Genomic DNA, 17,726 nt, shown 5'->3' with positions numbered 1-17,726 from the left:
CAAAAGCTTAATCATTTTCAACAGATATTTAAAATTATTTTCCTTTAAGTGAAAGGCATATTACTTTGTTCATTTTCCTAAAAATGTCTGCCAAATAGTTGGTGTTCTCAGTGTTGAATTAATATAATTGCTGTCAGCTCTTTTTTCAAGATATACTCCCTTGGGAAAAGTGATTAGTTCAGAATCGTGCAAGTATTTTTTCTTCAAGCATCCTCAGTATAGAAGTACTTTAGAACTTACCATTAGGTCATAGAATATTAAAAATGTGTATATATTCTCAAGAGTCAAGGTTTAGTAAAACTCTTTAGTTTCATTAATGACATTCTTAAGTAAAACTGGCTTTTCCCTCCTCCCTTCACAGTGGAGAGCATGACTACTGCTAGTACGTTTGGTTCCACTGCCTGGACTTGGGTTCAGCAGTTTTACTCTGTTTCTTTTGCAGCCATCTCAGTGCAAATGTCAACACAGTGAAAGAAGTAAATATGCTGTATTATAAAAATAGTTTTCACCCTCACTGGGTCCACAGGCCACACCCAGACAACTTCTACTTGAAAAGATTAGAACACTAACCTAATCGCAGTATTTAGTTGACTCTTGAACAACACAGGTTTGAACTGTGCAGGCCTACTTATGCACGGATTTTGATGCAGTACTATAAATACTTTAACATTTTTTTCTTCTAGGTTTATTATAAGAATACATATGTAAAATATGTGCTGATTGTTATTCGTAAGTCTTCCAGTCAGCAGTAGGTTATTAGTAAAGTGGAGAATCAAAAGTTCTATTTGACTATGATTTTTGACTGGGGGGGGGGAATCAGTGCCCCATACTCAGGTGTTGTTCAAGGGTCACCTCTACCTCAATATTCAGTGTCCAATGTTCAAATTTTCCCGATTGAATAATTTTTAAAAAGGTTTGTTGATTTTAATCAGGAGAGAAGTCCGTGCTTTGCAGTTGATTGATCTAAAAAAAATTTTTTTTTTTTTGGGGGGCGCCTGGGTGGCGCAGTCGGTTAAGCGTCCGACTTCAGCCAGGTCACGATCTCGCGGTCCGTGAGTTCGAGCCCCGCGTCAGGCTCTGGGCTGATGGCTCAGAGCCTGGAGCCTGTTTCCGATTCTGTGTCTCCCTCTCTCTCTGCCCCTCCCCCGTTCATGCTCTGTCTCTCTCTGTCCCAAAAATAAATAAACGTTGAAAAAAAAAAAAAAATTAAAAAAAAAATTTTTTTTTTAATGCTTACTTTTGAGAGAGAGAGAGACACAGAATCCTAAGCAGGCTTCAGTGTCCACGCTGTCAGCCCAGAGCCCGATGTGGGACTCGAACCCACAAACCGTGGGATCATTGACCTGAGCCAAAGTCGGTCACTTAACTGACTGAGCCACCCACGTGCCCCTAAAGCTTTTTTTTTTTTTTTTTTAAGTCTATAGATTGCCTTCCAGCTTTTTTTCCTTGCAGTTTATTTGTTGAAGTAATTGGATTATTTGTCCTGGAGTGTTTTCTCACACGCTGGATTTTGCTGATTCTATTCTTGGGCTGTATATTCCTGTTTTTCTTATAAACTGCTAATTAGATCTTCAGCTTTGATGATATGAAGGGTTGCATTCTTGTGCAGTAATACTGTATAGGTGGTATTGTAGATTTCTAGTATCTGGTTGTCTCTTAGTGATTTTAGCAGTTATTAATGATTGAAGCCCTTAATTTTATTTTGTCACTTAATAGTTGGAATAGTTCTGTAGAGAGAAATCTTGTTTCAACTGGTTACCTGGTGACATAGTTCCTAAAGGCATGATAAATGCTTCATTCTTTATCAGTTTTCTAAATAATGAGTTGTCTTTCATCCTCCAAAGTTGACCGATAAATTGTTTTTTGGTAATATTAGAAAATCATTGGTTTTATGTATTTTGTATATTAGTGTTAGGGAAACTGTCACCATCCACTTTTTGGCCAGTTGAACAATGTATTTCATTTTACTTCCATATTGGGGAAACTGGTGATCATTCACCTCTTCTTTCCATTAGTTTTGCCAACGTACATTTATCATTTCAGGCTTGATTGCCTGGGAGACTCATTCATGGAGAAACGGATTTGGAAAGTCAAGGTGGTGTTAGTAATAGAAAATAAGTACAAAATAATCTATTGTTTGTTCCTTAACAGTGATGGTGGCCTGCGTTTTGGAGAAATGGAACGAGATTGTCAGATCGCCCATGGAGCAGCCCAGTTTTTAAGGGAAAGATTGTTTGAGGCATCAGATCCCTATCAGGTTCATGTTTGCAATCTTTGTGGAATAATGGCAATTGCTAACACGAGGACCCATACATATGAATGTCGGGGCTGTCGCAATAAAACTCAGGTGTGTAGACCTTACGGGCAGTTGATACTTTGTCTAGGATATAACCATGTTGGTCTAATCATCCAGGCAGGTTCAGTGTGGTGGAACAGATTGACATTTTCACAATTTTGATTAATACTTCCATAAGTTTTAAATGAGAAAAAAAACCCAGTATATCATCTTTTGGAAATGACTTGTACAAGGAATTTTAAACATTTTAAGGAGTTTTTTAAAAAAAAAAAAAAAACCTTTTGAGAAGGGCGAATATAAATATGTCTGACAGGCTGAAATACCAAAGCTGCTCAGGAGAAAACCATGAAAAAGCCAAGGCAGCAGGAGGAATGCTACCAGCCTACTCCCTTATTTATCATCTACACTACCAAGTCCTTACAGTTTTTTCTGGGGTAGGTAAATGGGGTCACTTCAAATATAGTTTTGCTAATTACCTTTTTTTCTCTCCCCCAGATTTCTTTGGTGCGAATGCCTTATGCGTGCAAACTGCTGTTTCAGGAACTTATGTCTATGAGTATTGCGCCTCGAATGATGAGCGTCTAGCTGTTTTAAAGAAGCCTCAAGATGCTTGTAAATACTTGTTTTTACAATATGGCTTAAAAAAAAAACCCAATGTACTGCATTGTGAGAGAAAGCATTTTATTGATTTTAATTACATGCATGCTTTTCTTCTGTAAATAGACAATAAATTTTTGTAGATAGTCTTGATGTGTTACCTTTATTTTGGATTTTCCTCTATGTAAAACCAGTGAATATAACTAAGCGTTAGTGGGTTGGATGAAAAGAAACTGGTTATTAGGCAAGCACTGGTTATTACAGCAAGTATCCAGGACTGCTGTTAGTGATGCAGACTAATATATTCTGCAGGTTTATAGGTCAGCACCTTCACCTATTCGAAAAAAGAAAAAGATGAAAATTAGAAAGTCAACCACATCCATATCTGTAACTTTCAGGTACTTTAGTGTTTTCCATATATGTGAGGATAAAGGATATATAAGTAACTATAAATGATATGGTGGTGTGCTCTTTGGAATTCGGGCTGTGATTTTTGTTGTACCGGTCTATGCACAAGAGATGGGCCTTATTGTGGAAGAGTTTGTTTCACAAATGAGCAAGTCGAGAGCTAGAGAGGCTTTCATTCAAAATTTCAGTGGAGGATTAGTGGCAGAGCTATCACCTCGCTTTACACATCTTGGCCAAAGAGAATTCTGGCCAAACACATGCTCACTTGATACTTCCTCCTTCCATACCACAGGTGAGTGATCTGCACGGTGGGACAGATGCTGATAAATTTGTTATTCTTGGTTTAAGAGAAAGCCAGTTCGGACATCAGTTCACTAGAACTATAGAAATGTAACTATAGAAATGTATCCTGACGCCACCAGGATATTGATGGTGAAGTGGATAGAGGCAGCTAGAGCTGGGTACTTGTCAGTATACTTCCTCTTCTGGCTTTTTCTTATAAAATCTCAAAGTGAAGAACCAGAATTGCCCACAATCGTTTACTTTTAAATGGAAGTTTAACGTAATAGTCACAACACCAAGGAAAAAATGCTACGTGGATAGAAAGTTATGGGAAATAGAAGTGATTCCCTTCAAATTTGAGTTTTAACTCTTACATAGAAGATAAGGTGAAGCACCTAAGTCCTAACAGTAGTGTTCCATAGACATCCAGATGTTGTTTTACAGCCACGTGTTCTACATTTTGGTAGCATGCTTTTGTGGATAACATACAAATTTCAGTAAGAGCTATGTCTGATGTTTTCATTCTTGGTTCTGTATTAAACAAAAGCATTAGCCCTTTTTAAAGGGCCATGGTTCTCTTCTTTTTAAACAAAAGCACGAGTTCTTTTTAAATGGTTGTAAGATTTGTTACTTACCTTTTCTCACTGGTATTTCATGTAAGGCATCAACCACTGTAATTTTTGCCGATGCTGAAGCCTGTCCTTGGGAATTGGATGCATGGCACTCATATTCTCCAGCATCTTCCTTACTGAGAGGAGATACCTGTGAAAGAGAAAGGATGTTTAGTTCCTCTGTGGCAGTCCTCTCTTTTCCCAGTGGCTTCAGCTCATTCTTTCTTAAGAAGAATAGTAAAGAGACTGCTAGAAATAGCACCAATACTGTGCTGGGGGACCCAGCTGCTCTTTGTGCTCTGCTAGGAGGATTCACTCTCTGAGGGCACACCATGGACAACTTCTGATCACCCTGCAGAGATAAAGAGCTGTCCAACAGGTACACATACTAGTTTGAGGAAGACCTTGACAGAGTATATAAGTTCTATCTAGCAGTATCACACGTCAAGTAAAGTTAATAATTGATTAACTAATGCTCGGGCCAGTTTCCTGTGAGGATTTTGCTTTGAATTTCTTTCTTTCTTCTTTTTTTTTTAAAGTAAGCTCTAGCCCACTGTGGGGTTTGAACTCACAACCCGGAGATCAAGAGTCACAAACTCTGACTCAGCCAGTCAGGCGCCCCTGCTTTGAATTCTTAAGAGAAAAAATTAGTTCTCATTTGTTGGTTATTTCCAAAACATTCAAACAACCTCAACTTTTTTTTTTTTTTTTTTTTTTTTTAAGTTACCTCTGAAAGAGGAATAGCAGGCTCCTAGTAGGGCCATTGCAAAGACGGTGGCAAGGCAAATTCTTTCAGCCCGGGCAGGACATCTGGCACCTTTGCCAGGTTTGCAGTGTCTAATCCTAAGAATGAAATCCTTGCCAGTTCTTTGTACTCACCAGCACCCAGCCAGTGACTTCATGCTTTTCTGGGCCACCCCGTGTCTGAATAGCCAGGTTGTCACGGTCACCAGGCAAGAGTTCTGTCCTTTGAACTCCATAGTTACCCCTTTTTACCTGCAAAAACAAAAGGAAATACTGTTGGGCTTTCTGCATTGATTTATCAGCTTGGAACATGATCAACATTCTTAGAATTGTACAGGGCATACATGAGACTTTCTAACTGGATTAAACCCAGCAATTTCCATATTACCCTTTCCTTAATACTTACATATAGATCTTCTTTTATTTCCTCCTGTAAGTTTCCCTCTAAGTTTATATATTTTATTTTTTAATGTTTATTTTTGGGGAGAGACAGAGCGTGAGCGGGGGAGGGGCAGAGAGAGTGGGAGACATAGAATCTGAAGCAGGCTCCAGACTCTGAGCTGTCAAGACCAGAGCCCGATGTAGGGCTAGAATTTGGGAACAGTGATATCATGACCTGAGCCAAGATGGCCATTTGAGCCATCTGGTGCCCCTTTGTATTTTAAATTATTTTTCTGTATGCTTGGGGGAATACACACCGTCATACTTTCCTGCCACTGGCTACCATCATTCACTCATGCCCTCGTAAATTCTGTTTTTCTTTGCTGAGTTTTTTCTTGCTTGCCACACCATGTTTGACAAACTGTGTCACCAAGTACTAGGTATGATTCTTGGGACCTTATACAAGAGCCCAGGTCCTGCAACCACTACAGAAATGGAAAATCAGTCGAGTCCAAAGCCAATATCATTCCTTTTGTTCTGAGGGCCAAGGGTTCATCAAATGGTTTACTAAAGACCTGACAAAAGCTGCCTACCCCCGTGTGTGTCATGGTGAGAACAGGGATGGGTTAAGAAGACACGCAACTTGGTTTGAGGGCAATAATGAACACTGTCCTAATTTTCCCCCTCCTGAACTGTGTTCATTATATAAACTGGAAAATACATAAAAATATATGGAAAAGTAAAATTTACTTATAACCCTTCTGTGCATATAGATTTAGCATAAATTGGAGAAGTGGAATTGCTTGAGTGACAGAATACAAATATTTTAAGGTGTATGATAATGATGGGCTTAAAAAATCACACAGATACATGAAGTACTGTTTGTTCCATCCCAGGCCACCTTTAAGAGCTAGCTTGATGTTACTACCTCTAATTAGAAAAAAGGATCTACAATTTCACAGGTAGCTTTCATTTTTTTCTTTTTTTTTCTTTTTATTTATTTTTAATATATGAAATTTTATATATTTATATATTTTTTATCTTTATATATTTTATATTTTATATTTATATATTTTATATATTTTCATATATTTTTAATATATGAAATTTATTGTCAAATTGTCAAAATACAACACCCAGTGCTCATCCCAAAAGGTGCCCTCCTCAATACCCATCACCCACCCTCCTCTCCCTCCCACCCCCCATCAACCCTCAGTTTGTTCTCAGTTTTTAACAGTCTCTTATGCTTTGGCTCTCTCCCACTCTAACCTTTTTTTTTTTTTTTCTTCCCCTCCCCCATGGGTTTCTGTTAAGTTTCTCAGGATCCACATAAGAGTGAAACCATATGGTATCTGTCTTTCTCTGTATGGCTTATTTCACTTAGCATCACACTCTCCAGTTCCATCCACGTTGCTACAAAAGGCCATATTTCATTTTTTCTCATTGCCACGTAGTATTCCATTGTGTATATAAACCACAATTTCTTTATCCATTCATCAGTTGGTGGACATTTAGGCTCTTTCCATAATTTGGCTATTGTTGAGAGTGCTGCTATAAACATTGGGGTACAAGTGCCCCTGTGCATCAGTACTCCTGTATCCCTTGGCTAAATTCCTAGCAGTGCTATTGCTGGGTCATAGGGTAGGTCTATTTTTAATTTTCTGAGGAACCTCCACACTGCTTTCCAGAGAGGCTGCACCAATTTGCATTCCCACCAACAGTGCAAGAGGGTTCCCGTTTCTCCACATCCTCTCCAGCATCTATAGTCTCCTGATTTGTTCATTTTGGCCACTCTGACTGGCGTGAGGTGATGTCTGAGTGTGGTTTTGATTTGTATTTCCCTGATAAGGAGCGACGTTGAACATCTTTTCATGTGCGTGTTGGCCATCCGATGTCTTCTTTAGAGAAGTGTCTATTCATGTTTTCTGTCCATTTCTTCACTGGGTTATTTGTTTTTCGGGTGTGGAGTTTGGTGAGCTCTTTCTAGATTTTGGACACTAGCCCTTTGTCCAATATGTCATTTGCAAATATCTTTTCCCATTCTGTTGGTTGCCTTTTAGTTTTGTTGGTTGTTTCCTTTGCTGTGCAGAAGCTTTTTATCTTCATAAGGTCCCAGTAATTCACTTTTGCTTTTAATTCCCTTGCCTTTGGGGATGTGTCGAGTAAGAGATTGCTACGGCTGAGGTCAGAAAGGTCTTTTCCTGCTTTCTCCTCTAGGGTTTTGATGGTTTCCTGTCTCACATTCAGGTCCTTTATCCATTTTGAGTTTATTTTTGTGAATGGTGTGAGAAAGTGGTCTAGTTTCAACCTTCTGCATGTTGCTGTCCAGTTCTCCCAGCACCATTTGTTAAGGAGACTGTCTTTTTTCCATTGGATGTTCTTTCCTGCTTTGTCAAAGATGAGTTGGCCATACGTTTGTGGGTCTAGTTCTGGGGTTTCTATTCTATTCCATTGGTCTATGTGTCTGTTTTTGTGCCAATACCATGCTGTCTTGATGATGACAGCTTTGTAGTAGAGGCTAAAGTCTGGGATTGTGATGCTTCCTGCTTTGGTCTTCTTCTTCAAAATTACTTTGGCTATTCGGGGCCTTTTGTGGTTCCATATGAATTTTAGGAATGCTTGTTCTAGTTTCGAGAAGAATGCTGGTGCAATTTTGATTGGGATTGCATTGAATGTGTAGATAGCTTTGGGTAGTATTGACATTTTGACAATATTTATTCTTCCAATCCATGAGCAGGGAATGTCTTTCCATTTCTTTAAATCTTCTTCAATTACCTTCATAAGTTTTCTATAGTTTTCAGCATACAGATCTTTTACATCTTTGGTTAGATTTATTCCTAGGTATTTTATGCTTCTTGGTGCAATTGTGAATGGGATCAGTTTCTTTATTTGTCTTTCTGTTGCTTCATTGTTAGTGTATAAGAATGCAACTGATTTCTGTACATTGATTTTGTATCCTGCAACTTTGCTGAATTCATGTATCAGTTCTAGCAGACTTTTGGTGGAGTCTATCGGATTTTCCATGTATAATATCATGTCATCTGCAAAGAGTGAAAGCTTGACTTCATCTTTGCCAATTTGGATGCCTTTGATTTCCTTTTGTTGTCTGATTGCTGATGCTAGAACTTCCAGCACTATGTTAAACAACAGCGGTGAGAGTGGGCATCCCTGTCGTGTTCCTGATCTCAGGGAATAAGCTCTCAGTTTTTCCCCGTTGAGGATGATGTTAGCTGTGGGCTTTTCATAAATGGCTTTTATGATCTTTAAGTATGTTCCTTCTATCCTGACTTTCTCAAGGGTTTTTATTAAGAAAGGGTGCTGGATTTTGTCAAAGGCCTTTTCTGCATCGATTGACAGGATCATATGGTTCTTCTCTCTTTTTTTGTTAATGTGATGTATCACGTTGATTGATATGCGAATGTTGAACCAGCCCTGCATCCCAGGAATGAATCCCACTTGATCATGGTGAATAATTCTTTTTATATGCTGTTGAATTCGATTTGCTAGTATCTTATTGAGAATTTTTGCATCCATATTCATCAGGGATATTGGCCGGTAGTTCTCTTTTTTTACTGGGTCTCTGTCTGGTTTAGGAATCAAAGTAATACTGGCTTCATAGAATGAGTCTGGAAGTTTTCCTTCCCTTTCTATTTCTTGGAATAGCTTGAGAAGGATAGGTATTATCTCTGCTTTAACGTCTGGTAGAACTCCCCTGGGAAGCCATCTGGTCCTGGACTCTTATTTGTTGGGAGATTTTTGATAACCGATTCAATTTCTTCGCTGGTTATGGGTCTGTTCAAGCTTTCTATTTCCTCCTGATTGAGTTTTGGAAGAGTGTGGGTGTTTAGGAATTTGTCCATTTCTTCCAGGTTGTCCAATTTGTTGGCATATAATTTTTCATAGTATTCCCTGATAATTGTTTGTATCTCTGAGGGATTGGTTGTAATCATTCCATTTTCATTCATGATTTTATCTATTTGGGTCATCTCCCTTTTCTTTTTGAGAAGCCTGGCTAGAGGTTTGTCAATTTTGTTTATTTTTTCAAAAAACCAACTCTTGGTTTCGTTGATCTGCTCTACAGTTTTTTTAGATTCTATATTGTTTATTTCTGCTCTGATCTTTATTATTTCTCTTCTTCTGCTGGGTTTAGGCTGCCTTTGCTGTTCTGCTTCTATTTCCTTTAGGTGTGCTGTTAGATTTTGTATTTGGGATTTTTCTTGTTTCTTGAGATAGGCCTGGATTGCAATGTATTTTCCTCTCAGGACTGCCTTCGCTGCGTCCCAAAGCGTTTGGATTGTTGTATTTTCATTTTCGTTTGTTTCCGTATATTTTTTAATTTCTTCTCTAATTGCCTGGTTGACCCACTCATTCGTTAGTAGGGTGTTCTTTAACCTCCATGCTTTTGGAGGTTTTCCAGACTTTTTCCTGTGGTTGATTTCAAGCTTCATAGCATTGTGGTCTGATAGTATGCATGGTATAATTTCAATTCTTGTAAACTTATGAAGGGCTGTTTTGTGACCCAGTATGTGATCTATCTTGGAGAATGTTCCATGTGCACTCGAGAAGAAAAGTCTATTCTGTTGTTTTGGGATGCAGAGTTCTAAATATATCTGTCAAGTTCATCTGATCCAATGTATCATTCAGGGCCCTTGTTTCTTTATTGACCGTGTGTCTAGATGATCTATCCATTTCTGTAAGTGGGGTGTTAAAGTCCCCTGCAATTACCACATTCTTATCAATAAGGTTGCTTCTGTTTATGAGTAATTTTTTTTAATTTTTTTTTTCAACATTTATTTATTTTTGGGACAGAGAGAGACAGAGTATGAACGGGGGAGGGGCAGAGAGAGAGGGAGGCACAGAATCGGAAACAGGCTCCAGGCTCTGAGCCATCAGCCCAGAGCCCGACGCGGGGCTCGAACTCACGGACCGCGAGATCGTGACCTGGCTGAAGTCGGACGCTTAACCGACTGCGCCACCCAGGCGCCCAGTAATTGTTTTATATATTTGGGGGCTCCGGTATTCAGCACATAGACATTTATAATTGTTAGCTCTTCCTGATGAATAGACCCTGTAATTATTATATAATGCCCTTCTTCATCTCTTGTTACAGCCTTTAAAGTCTAGTTTGTCTGATATAAGTATGGCTACTCCAGCTTTCTTTTGGCTTCCAGTAGCATGATAAATAGTTCTCCATCCCCTCACTCTCAATCTAAAGGTGTCCTCAGGTCTAAAATGAGTCTCTTGTAGACAGCAAATAGATGGGTCTTGTTTTTTTTATCCATTCTGATACCCTATGTCTTTTGGTTGGCGCATTTAGTCCATTTACATTCAGTGTTATTATAGAAAGATATGGGTTTAGAGTCATTGTGATGTCTGTATGTTTTATGCTTGTAGTGATGTCTCTGGTACTTTGTCTCACAGGGTCCCCCTTAGGATCTCTTGTAGGGCTGGTTTAGTGGTGACAAATTCCTTCAGTTTTTGTTTGTTTGGGAAGACCTTTATCTCTCCTTCTATTCTAAATGACAGACTTGCTGGATAAAGGATTCTCGGCTGCATATTTTTTCTGTTTAGCACACTGAAAATATCATGCCAATTCTTTCTGGCCTGCCAAGTTTCAAATGAGAGATCAGTCACGAGTCTTATAGGTCTCCCTTTATATGTGAGGGCACGTTTATCCCTTGCTGCTTTCAGGATTTTCTCTTTATCCTTGTATTTTGCCAGTTTCACTATGATATGTCATGCAGAAGATCGATTCAAGTTCCGTCTGAAGGGAGTTCTCTGTGCCTCTTGGATTTCAATGCCTTTTTCCTTCCCCAGTTCAGGGAACTTCTCAGCTATTATTTCTTCAAGTACACCTTCAGCACCTTTCCCTCTCTCTTCCTCCTCTGGGATACCAATTATGCGTATATTATTTCTTTTTAGTGTACCACTTAGTTCTCTAATTTTCCCCTCATACTCCTGGATTTTTTCTATCTTTTTCTCAGCTTCCTCTTTTTCCATAACTTTATCTTCTAGTTCACCTATTCTCTCCTCTGCCTCTTCAATCCGAGCTGTCGTCGTTTCCATTTTGTTTTGCATTTCGTTTAAAGCGCTTTTCAGCTCCTCGTGACTGTTCCTTAGTCCCTTGATCTCTGTAGCAAGAGATTCTCTGCTGTCCTGTATACTGTTTTCAAGCCCAGCGATTAATTTTATGACTATTATTCTAAATTCACTTTCTGTTATATTATTTAAATCCTTTTTGATCAGTTCATTAGCTGTTGTTATTTCCTGGAGATTCTTCTGAGGGGAATTCTTCCACTTGGTTGGATAGTCCCTGGAGTGGTGAGGACCTGCAGGGCACTTCCCCTGTGCTGTGGTGTATAACTGGAGTTGGTGGGCGGAGTCGCAGTCAGACGTGATGTCTGCCCCCGGCCCACCGCTGGGGCCACAGTCAGACTGGTGTGTGCCTTCTCTTCCCCTCTCCTAGGGGTGGGATTCACTGTGGGGTGGCGTGGCCCGTCTGGGCTACTTGCACACTGCCAGGCTTGTGATGCTGGGGATCTGGCGTATTAGCTGGGGTGGGTAGGCAAGGTGCACGGTGGCAGGAGGGGCAGGCTTAGCTCGCTTCTCCTTAGGTGATCCACTTCAGGAGGGGCCCTGTGGCAGCGGGAGGAAGTCAGATCCGCTGCCAGAGGTTTGGCTCCACAGAAGCACAGAGTTGGGTGTTTGTGCGGAGTGAGCAAGTTCCCTGGCAGGAACTGGTTCCCTTTGGGATTTTGGCTGGGGGATGGGCAGGGGAGATGGCGCTGGCGAGCGCCTTTGTTCCCCACCAAACTGAGCTCTGTCCTCCGGGGGCTCAGCAGCTCTCCCTCCCTTTGTCCTCCAGCCTTCCCGCTTTCCGAGCAGAGCTGTTAACTTATGACCTTTGAGACGCTAAGTCGTGCTTGCTGTCGGAACACAGTCCGTCAGGCCCCTCCGCTTTTGACAGCCAGACTCTGGGGCTCTGCTTGGCCGGCGAGCCGCCCCTCCGCCCCGGCTCCCTCCCGCCAGTCCGTGGAGCGCGCACCGCCTCTCCGCCCTTCCTACCCTCTTCCGTGGGCCTCTCGTCTGCGCTTGGCTCCGGCGACTCCGTTCTGCTAATCCTCTGGTGGTTTTCTGGGTTATTTAGGCAGGTGTAGGTGGAATCTAAGTGATCAGCAGGACGTGCGGTGAGCCCAGCGTCCTCTTACGCTGCCATCTTCCCTCTCCCTCATTTTTTTCTTTTAAAATTAAGCAAATTCTAAGCCAAAAAAGACCACCTTACAGTATGAACCCTCCACATTAGTGCCGCTTTTCTCCTGCGTGATCCCACGCTTACCACGTGCTGTCACTCTGGTCTCGACTTCAAACCTACTCTTTTTCTGTGGTGTGACACCAGGGCCAGGGCTCTGAAAACCATGAGGGACCTAGGCCAACTCCTACTCTAAAAAGTATCTAGCATTACTGATTCGGAATGCCTGGATTTTGCTTGTTTGCTTTTCCCCCCCTTGGGTTTCCCCATATTGCGACTCTTAGAGAAAACCAGGTATCTTAGTGTTTTTCGCATATAAGCGCTAGAAAGACAAAACAGATGAACAGGCATCTTTTTTCCTTCCGTTTCTCAAGTAGCTGGCAAAACAGTTCATGCTAGTGCAGATTTTTTTGTTTTTGTGCAGATTTTGAAATATTTAAAAATGGCCTTAATAATGGTGTAAGTATTAATTTTATTTAATGGCCAAAGTAATAGATCTCTGGTCTTTACTGAATTTTAGGATTCTTTACGAGCTTTGTGTGTGACCAGAGCAAAAAAACACTACTGCCTGAATTACTGAATCTCCACAATTAACCTGTTGGTCCTCAAAGTATGTCACTCTTAGGGAGAGCGTTCTGTGAGGAAACCTGGTTCACTATGTACAGAGAAATTGTTCTTGTTAAGTATTGGATTAGAAAATGAATGTTTAACGGAACTCATATTTTAATATATTGTAAAAAGGTACACACCACATAGAAAACCTGTAGAAATGTCAAGAATTACTACATAGTGAATTTTTTATATGGCATACTCCCCTGCTCCCTTATGTAAGGGGAGTTCACTGATAAATGTGTTCTCTAATTTGGGGGAAAAAAAGTATGCAGGCTGAAAAAAAGTGGCTTCTAAAACAATTCTACAGATGTGCAAATAGGCTTGAAGTGCTTCAGAGTTTGACCCTTAGAAATCTAGGCACAAAAAACTGGCTAGCAGTCACTGCTCACCATAAAGGGTCAGCTAGGAGAGAATCAGGAAGACCCAGGAAGTCCTTTCAGCGCTCTCTGCTTGGATTTTAGCTATAACAACATCTTCCTGAATCCTATTGCAGATAAGCAATTAATAAAAAAGTGCCAATGACTTTGGAAGTAGGGTGGATTAGTCTGATTCTTACAAGTTAATACATTTTGAAGCTTCACTGAATTTCAGGGAACCATTAAAGGACATTTATGCAGTACGGAACATATTTGCTGTGCCTTTTTGGTGAAGTTTCTGAAGAGGTTGATGATGAAATAAATACATGTCTGTTGAAACTTTCAGATCTCCAGCCACTGTAACCCATTGAAGACAAAATGTCTAGGAAAAAAATATTTGTAATATGTGAGAAAGTTGGTCATTATCTCTCATGTATAAAAAGCCACAGACTAATAATAACAACCTAATAACAACCCAACAGAAAAATGGGTAAAGGAGGGGGGGGGGGGCGCGCCTGGGTGGCTCAGTTGATTAAGTGATGGACTTCGGCTCAGGTCATGATCTCACGGTTTGTGAGTCTGACTCGCACATCAGGCTCTGTGCTAACAGCATAGAGCATGCTTCGGATCCTCTATCCCCCACTCCCTGCCCCTCCCCCGCTCACGCTCACTCTCTCAAAAATAAAAAATGGGTAAAGGATATTTGAACAGGCAATTCATATAAAACACAAACATGAAAATATTCTCTTCAAAGTATGTAAAGACCTTATATATAAAATATATAAAGACCAAAAAACAATGCAATTAAAACTGGGCAGAAGACATGACCAGACATTTCTCTAAAAAAGATATCCAGATGGACAACAGGCACATGAAAATGTGCTCAACATCACTCATAAGGGAAATGCAAATCAAAACCACAATGATCCCATTTTACACCTGTCAGAATGGCTAAAATCAAAACAGCAAGAAACAATAAGTGTTGACGAGGATGTGGAGAAAAAGGAATACACATGCACTGTTGGTGGGTACACAAACTGGTGCAGCCACTATGGAAAACAGTATGGAAATTCCTCAAAAAGTTAAAAATAGAAGTACCCTATGATCCAGTAATTGCACTGATTATTAACCCAAAAAATACAGAATGCTAATTCAAAGGGATACACGCACCTTTATGTTTACAGCAGCAATATGTGCAACAGCCAAATTATAGAAGCAGCCCAAGTGTCCATTATTAAATGGTTAAAGATGATGGGGTATATATACACAATGGAGTATTATTATTCAGCCATACAAAGAATGCAATCTTGCCATTTGCAACAACATAAAGCTAAAGAGTATAATGCTAACTGAAATAAGTCAGAGAAAGACAAACACCATACAATTTCACTCATATGTGGAATTTAAGAAACCAAAGGGGGAAAAAAAGACAAATCAACAAACAGACTCTTAACTACAGGGAACAGTTACCAGAGGGGAGGTGGAGGAAGAGATGGTTGAAATAGGTGATGGGGATTAAGGAGTGCACTTGTGAGGAACACTGGGTGATGTGTGGAATTGCTGAATCACTATATTGTACACCTGAAACTAATAGAACACTGTTAACTATATGGTAATGAAAATAAAACAAGTATTTTAAAAAGTTGTAGAACCACAAAAATATTTAAATACTACAATGTGAAAGGGACATCTGGGTGGTTCAGTTGGTTCAGTGTCCAATTCTTGATTTTGGCTCAGGTCATGATCCCAGGGAGTGTCCAGCTCCACACTGAGCATGGAGCCTGTTTGGGATTCATTCTCTCTCAATCTCTCTCTCTCTCTCTGTCCCTTTCCCCAGCTTGCGCTCTCTCTCAAAACAAAAAACAAAGCCCAAAAACCTACAGTGTGAAAAAAAAAATATTCTCAATGTAGTCAAGGAAATCAAAGCAATAATGAAAGGAATTCTTTTACCCATCATTAACAAAAATTAAAAAGTGGGTGCCCGGGTGGCTCGGTTGGGTGAGCGTCCAACTCTTGATTTCAGCTCAGTTCATGTCCCAGGGTCGTGGGATTGAGCCCCATGTTGGGCTGCGTACCAAGCATGGAGCCTGCTTGGGATTCTCTCTCTCCCCCTCTCCCCCTCTTGCACTCTTTCTCTCTAAAATAGAAAATAATAATAATAAAAAAAAGTAGGGCAATATTCAGTGCTGGTAAGGATGCAGGAAAATGGCACCCATCCCTACTGGGGGAGTGTGAACTACTACAATCTATTTAGAAAGTAATCTGACATTGTCTATTAACACTAGCATTAAATCTTTTGACATAGTCATGTATCTTTTGGGGGGACTCTATCCTATCGGGGCGGGGGGAAGGACTTACATATAGGATATATATAGACTCATGTTTAAGGTTGCATTATTTAACGTGGTCACAAATTGGAAACCACAGAAACAATACAGGAATGATTAGTAATTACGGAGATCCATACTTGGAATATCTTGTAGTTGCTGAGAAGCAGACCTAGAGGGATGCCCACAAAGTATTTATTGAGAAAAGCAAATTTCAGAGTAATATGCTCACTATATTCCTACCTCACTCCATATACTGAGGATATGTGGGTGTATGTATGGGCACAAGTGAGGGTATAGAAAGATAAAACCAGGGCAGTTCACACTGGTTATTTTAGGGAGTGGAAGGAAAAAGGGAGATTTTGAACTCTCTTTTTACATCTTTGGAGAGCTTCTCCTTATTACCATTATCACTTATTATTTAAAAAATTTTTTTTAATGTTTATTTTTGAGAGAGAGAGAGAGAGAGAGAACATGTGCGAGGCAAAGGAGAGGCAAAGAGAGGGAGACAGAGGATCCAAAGCGAGCTCCACACTGACAGCAGAGAATGAACTGCGAAACCATGCATGACCTGAGCCGAAGTCAGTTAACTGACTGAGCCACCTAGGCGCCCCCTTACTATTTTTAATTAAAAAAAATATTCTAGGTTTTGCAAGCCCAAATCTGGAGAAATCTCAAGGCAGGAAAAGAAATGAATAGAGAGCCTCAGTCTCAGAAACTCCCAGTGTTTGGAAGGAATTCTAGATGATTTATCTTCTCTGTAAGCACCATCTCTCTGACTTACTTGGGTTAAGGCTATTTCAGCCTGAAATATGGCTATTTCAGTTCATTTCCCCATATCAAAATATTGCTCCTGGAATGTTTGTAGGCTGGAGGTTTGTGAAAAAGTATGGGGCTTGTTAATATCATATGATAACTACAGGGCAGAAAAGTACAGACTGTTCACTGGGCTGTGGCAGCCACAAGAGGTACTACTTGAGTGTCTGGAGAGCAGCAGGCTTGTTCTGTCAGCTCTGCTCTTGCTGAGAATTCTTGAGCAAGAAAGACATGCTACCTTCTTTGAACTTCAGCTTAACAACTGAGATTCTAATATTCGTTTATAATAAAAAATCACTTCTATGCTTAAATTGAATTTGAACGTGACCTTTTTTGCTTGTATTCTTAACAGTCTGGTTACAGGGAGAGTGGGGAAAAAATGGCCTATTTAAGTTTTTGTGTCGGTGACATGGCCCATAGAAGTATATTCTGCATTGGGATCTGGAATATACAAAAGAAAAGTTGTATGAAATGACACCCCTACTAAATGTGATCGATGTGCCTTAAGATATTTTCTGTTCTTCTTTTTATTTTTAAAGAATCTGGGGCACCTGGGTGTCTTGGCCGAGTATCTGACTTTGGCTCAGGTCATGATCTCACAGTTCGTGAGTTCGAGCCCCGTATTGGGCTCTGTGCTGACATCTCAGAGCCTGGAGCCTGCTTCAGATTCTGTGTCTTCCTCTCTCTCTGCCCATCCCTTTCTTGTGCTCTCTCTCTCAAAAATAAATACACATTAAGAAAGAAAAGAAAAGAAAAGAAAAGAAAAGAAAAGAAAAGAAAAGAAAAGAAAAGAAAAAAGAAAGAGAGCAAGCAAGCAAGCAACCATGCTGAGAGAAAAAAATTAAAAAAGAATCTGCTGGTTGTGATCCCTAACATTGAACTGAACACTCACTGATGGGTCACGGCCTAAAAAAAACATTGCTTTAGGTCATGCATGTGGCAAATTACATTAAGAAGGTACAGAAAATTCAGCAGAGCCTGGCAGCTGGGTTTTTGCTTGTTTCTGGCAAGTCTCCTCTGCCCCCCACCTCCAGCCACAAATCCTCA

The 17,726-nt window shown here is 40.2% G+C and overlaps 2 protein-coding genes across 3 annotated transcripts in view; one reads left to right on the top strand and one right to left on the bottom strand.

The window, feature by feature from the left end:
• POLR2B (RNA polymerase II subunit B) overlaps window positions 1-3,041 on the top strand; it is a 44,003-nt gene extending 40,962 nt beyond the window's left edge. For both annotated transcript variants that reach the window (XM_045473931.1, XM_045473930.1), the window contains exons 25-26: window positions 2,152-2,347; window positions 2,792-3,041. In XM_045473931.1, the coding sequence (XP_045329887.1) occupies window positions 2,152-2,347; window positions 2,792-2,881 (286 nt within the window). In that variant the 3' untranslated portion in view covers window positions 2,882-3,041. The remainder of the gene's footprint in view (window positions 1-2,151; window positions 2,348-2,791) is intronic.
• The window catches only part of IGFBP7 (insulin like growth factor binding protein 7), a 79,864-nt gene continuing 65,094 nt past the window's right edge, over window positions 2,957-17,726 (bottom strand). Inside the window, exons 3-5 of the mRNA XM_045473934.1 lie at window positions 5,074-5,190; window positions 4,219-4,345; window positions 2,957-3,227 (exon numbers count right to left, since the gene is read on the bottom strand). Coding sequence (XP_045329890.1) covers window positions 3,208-3,227; window positions 4,219-4,345; window positions 5,074-5,190 — 264 coding nt within the window. The 3' untranslated portion in view covers window positions 2,957-3,207. The remainder of the gene's footprint in view (window positions 3,228-4,218; window positions 4,346-5,073; window positions 5,191-17,726) is intronic.

This window comes from Leopardus geoffroyi, chromosome B1 (assembly GCF_018350155.1).
Source record: "Leopardus geoffroyi isolate Oge1 chromosome B1, O.geoffroyi_Oge1_pat1.0, whole genome shotgun sequence".
NCBI classification, from domain to species: domain Eukaryota; kingdom Metazoa; phylum Chordata; class Mammalia; order Carnivora; family Felidae; genus Leopardus; species Leopardus geoffroyi.
This window is presented reverse-complemented; position numbering and strand designations above follow the sequence as displayed.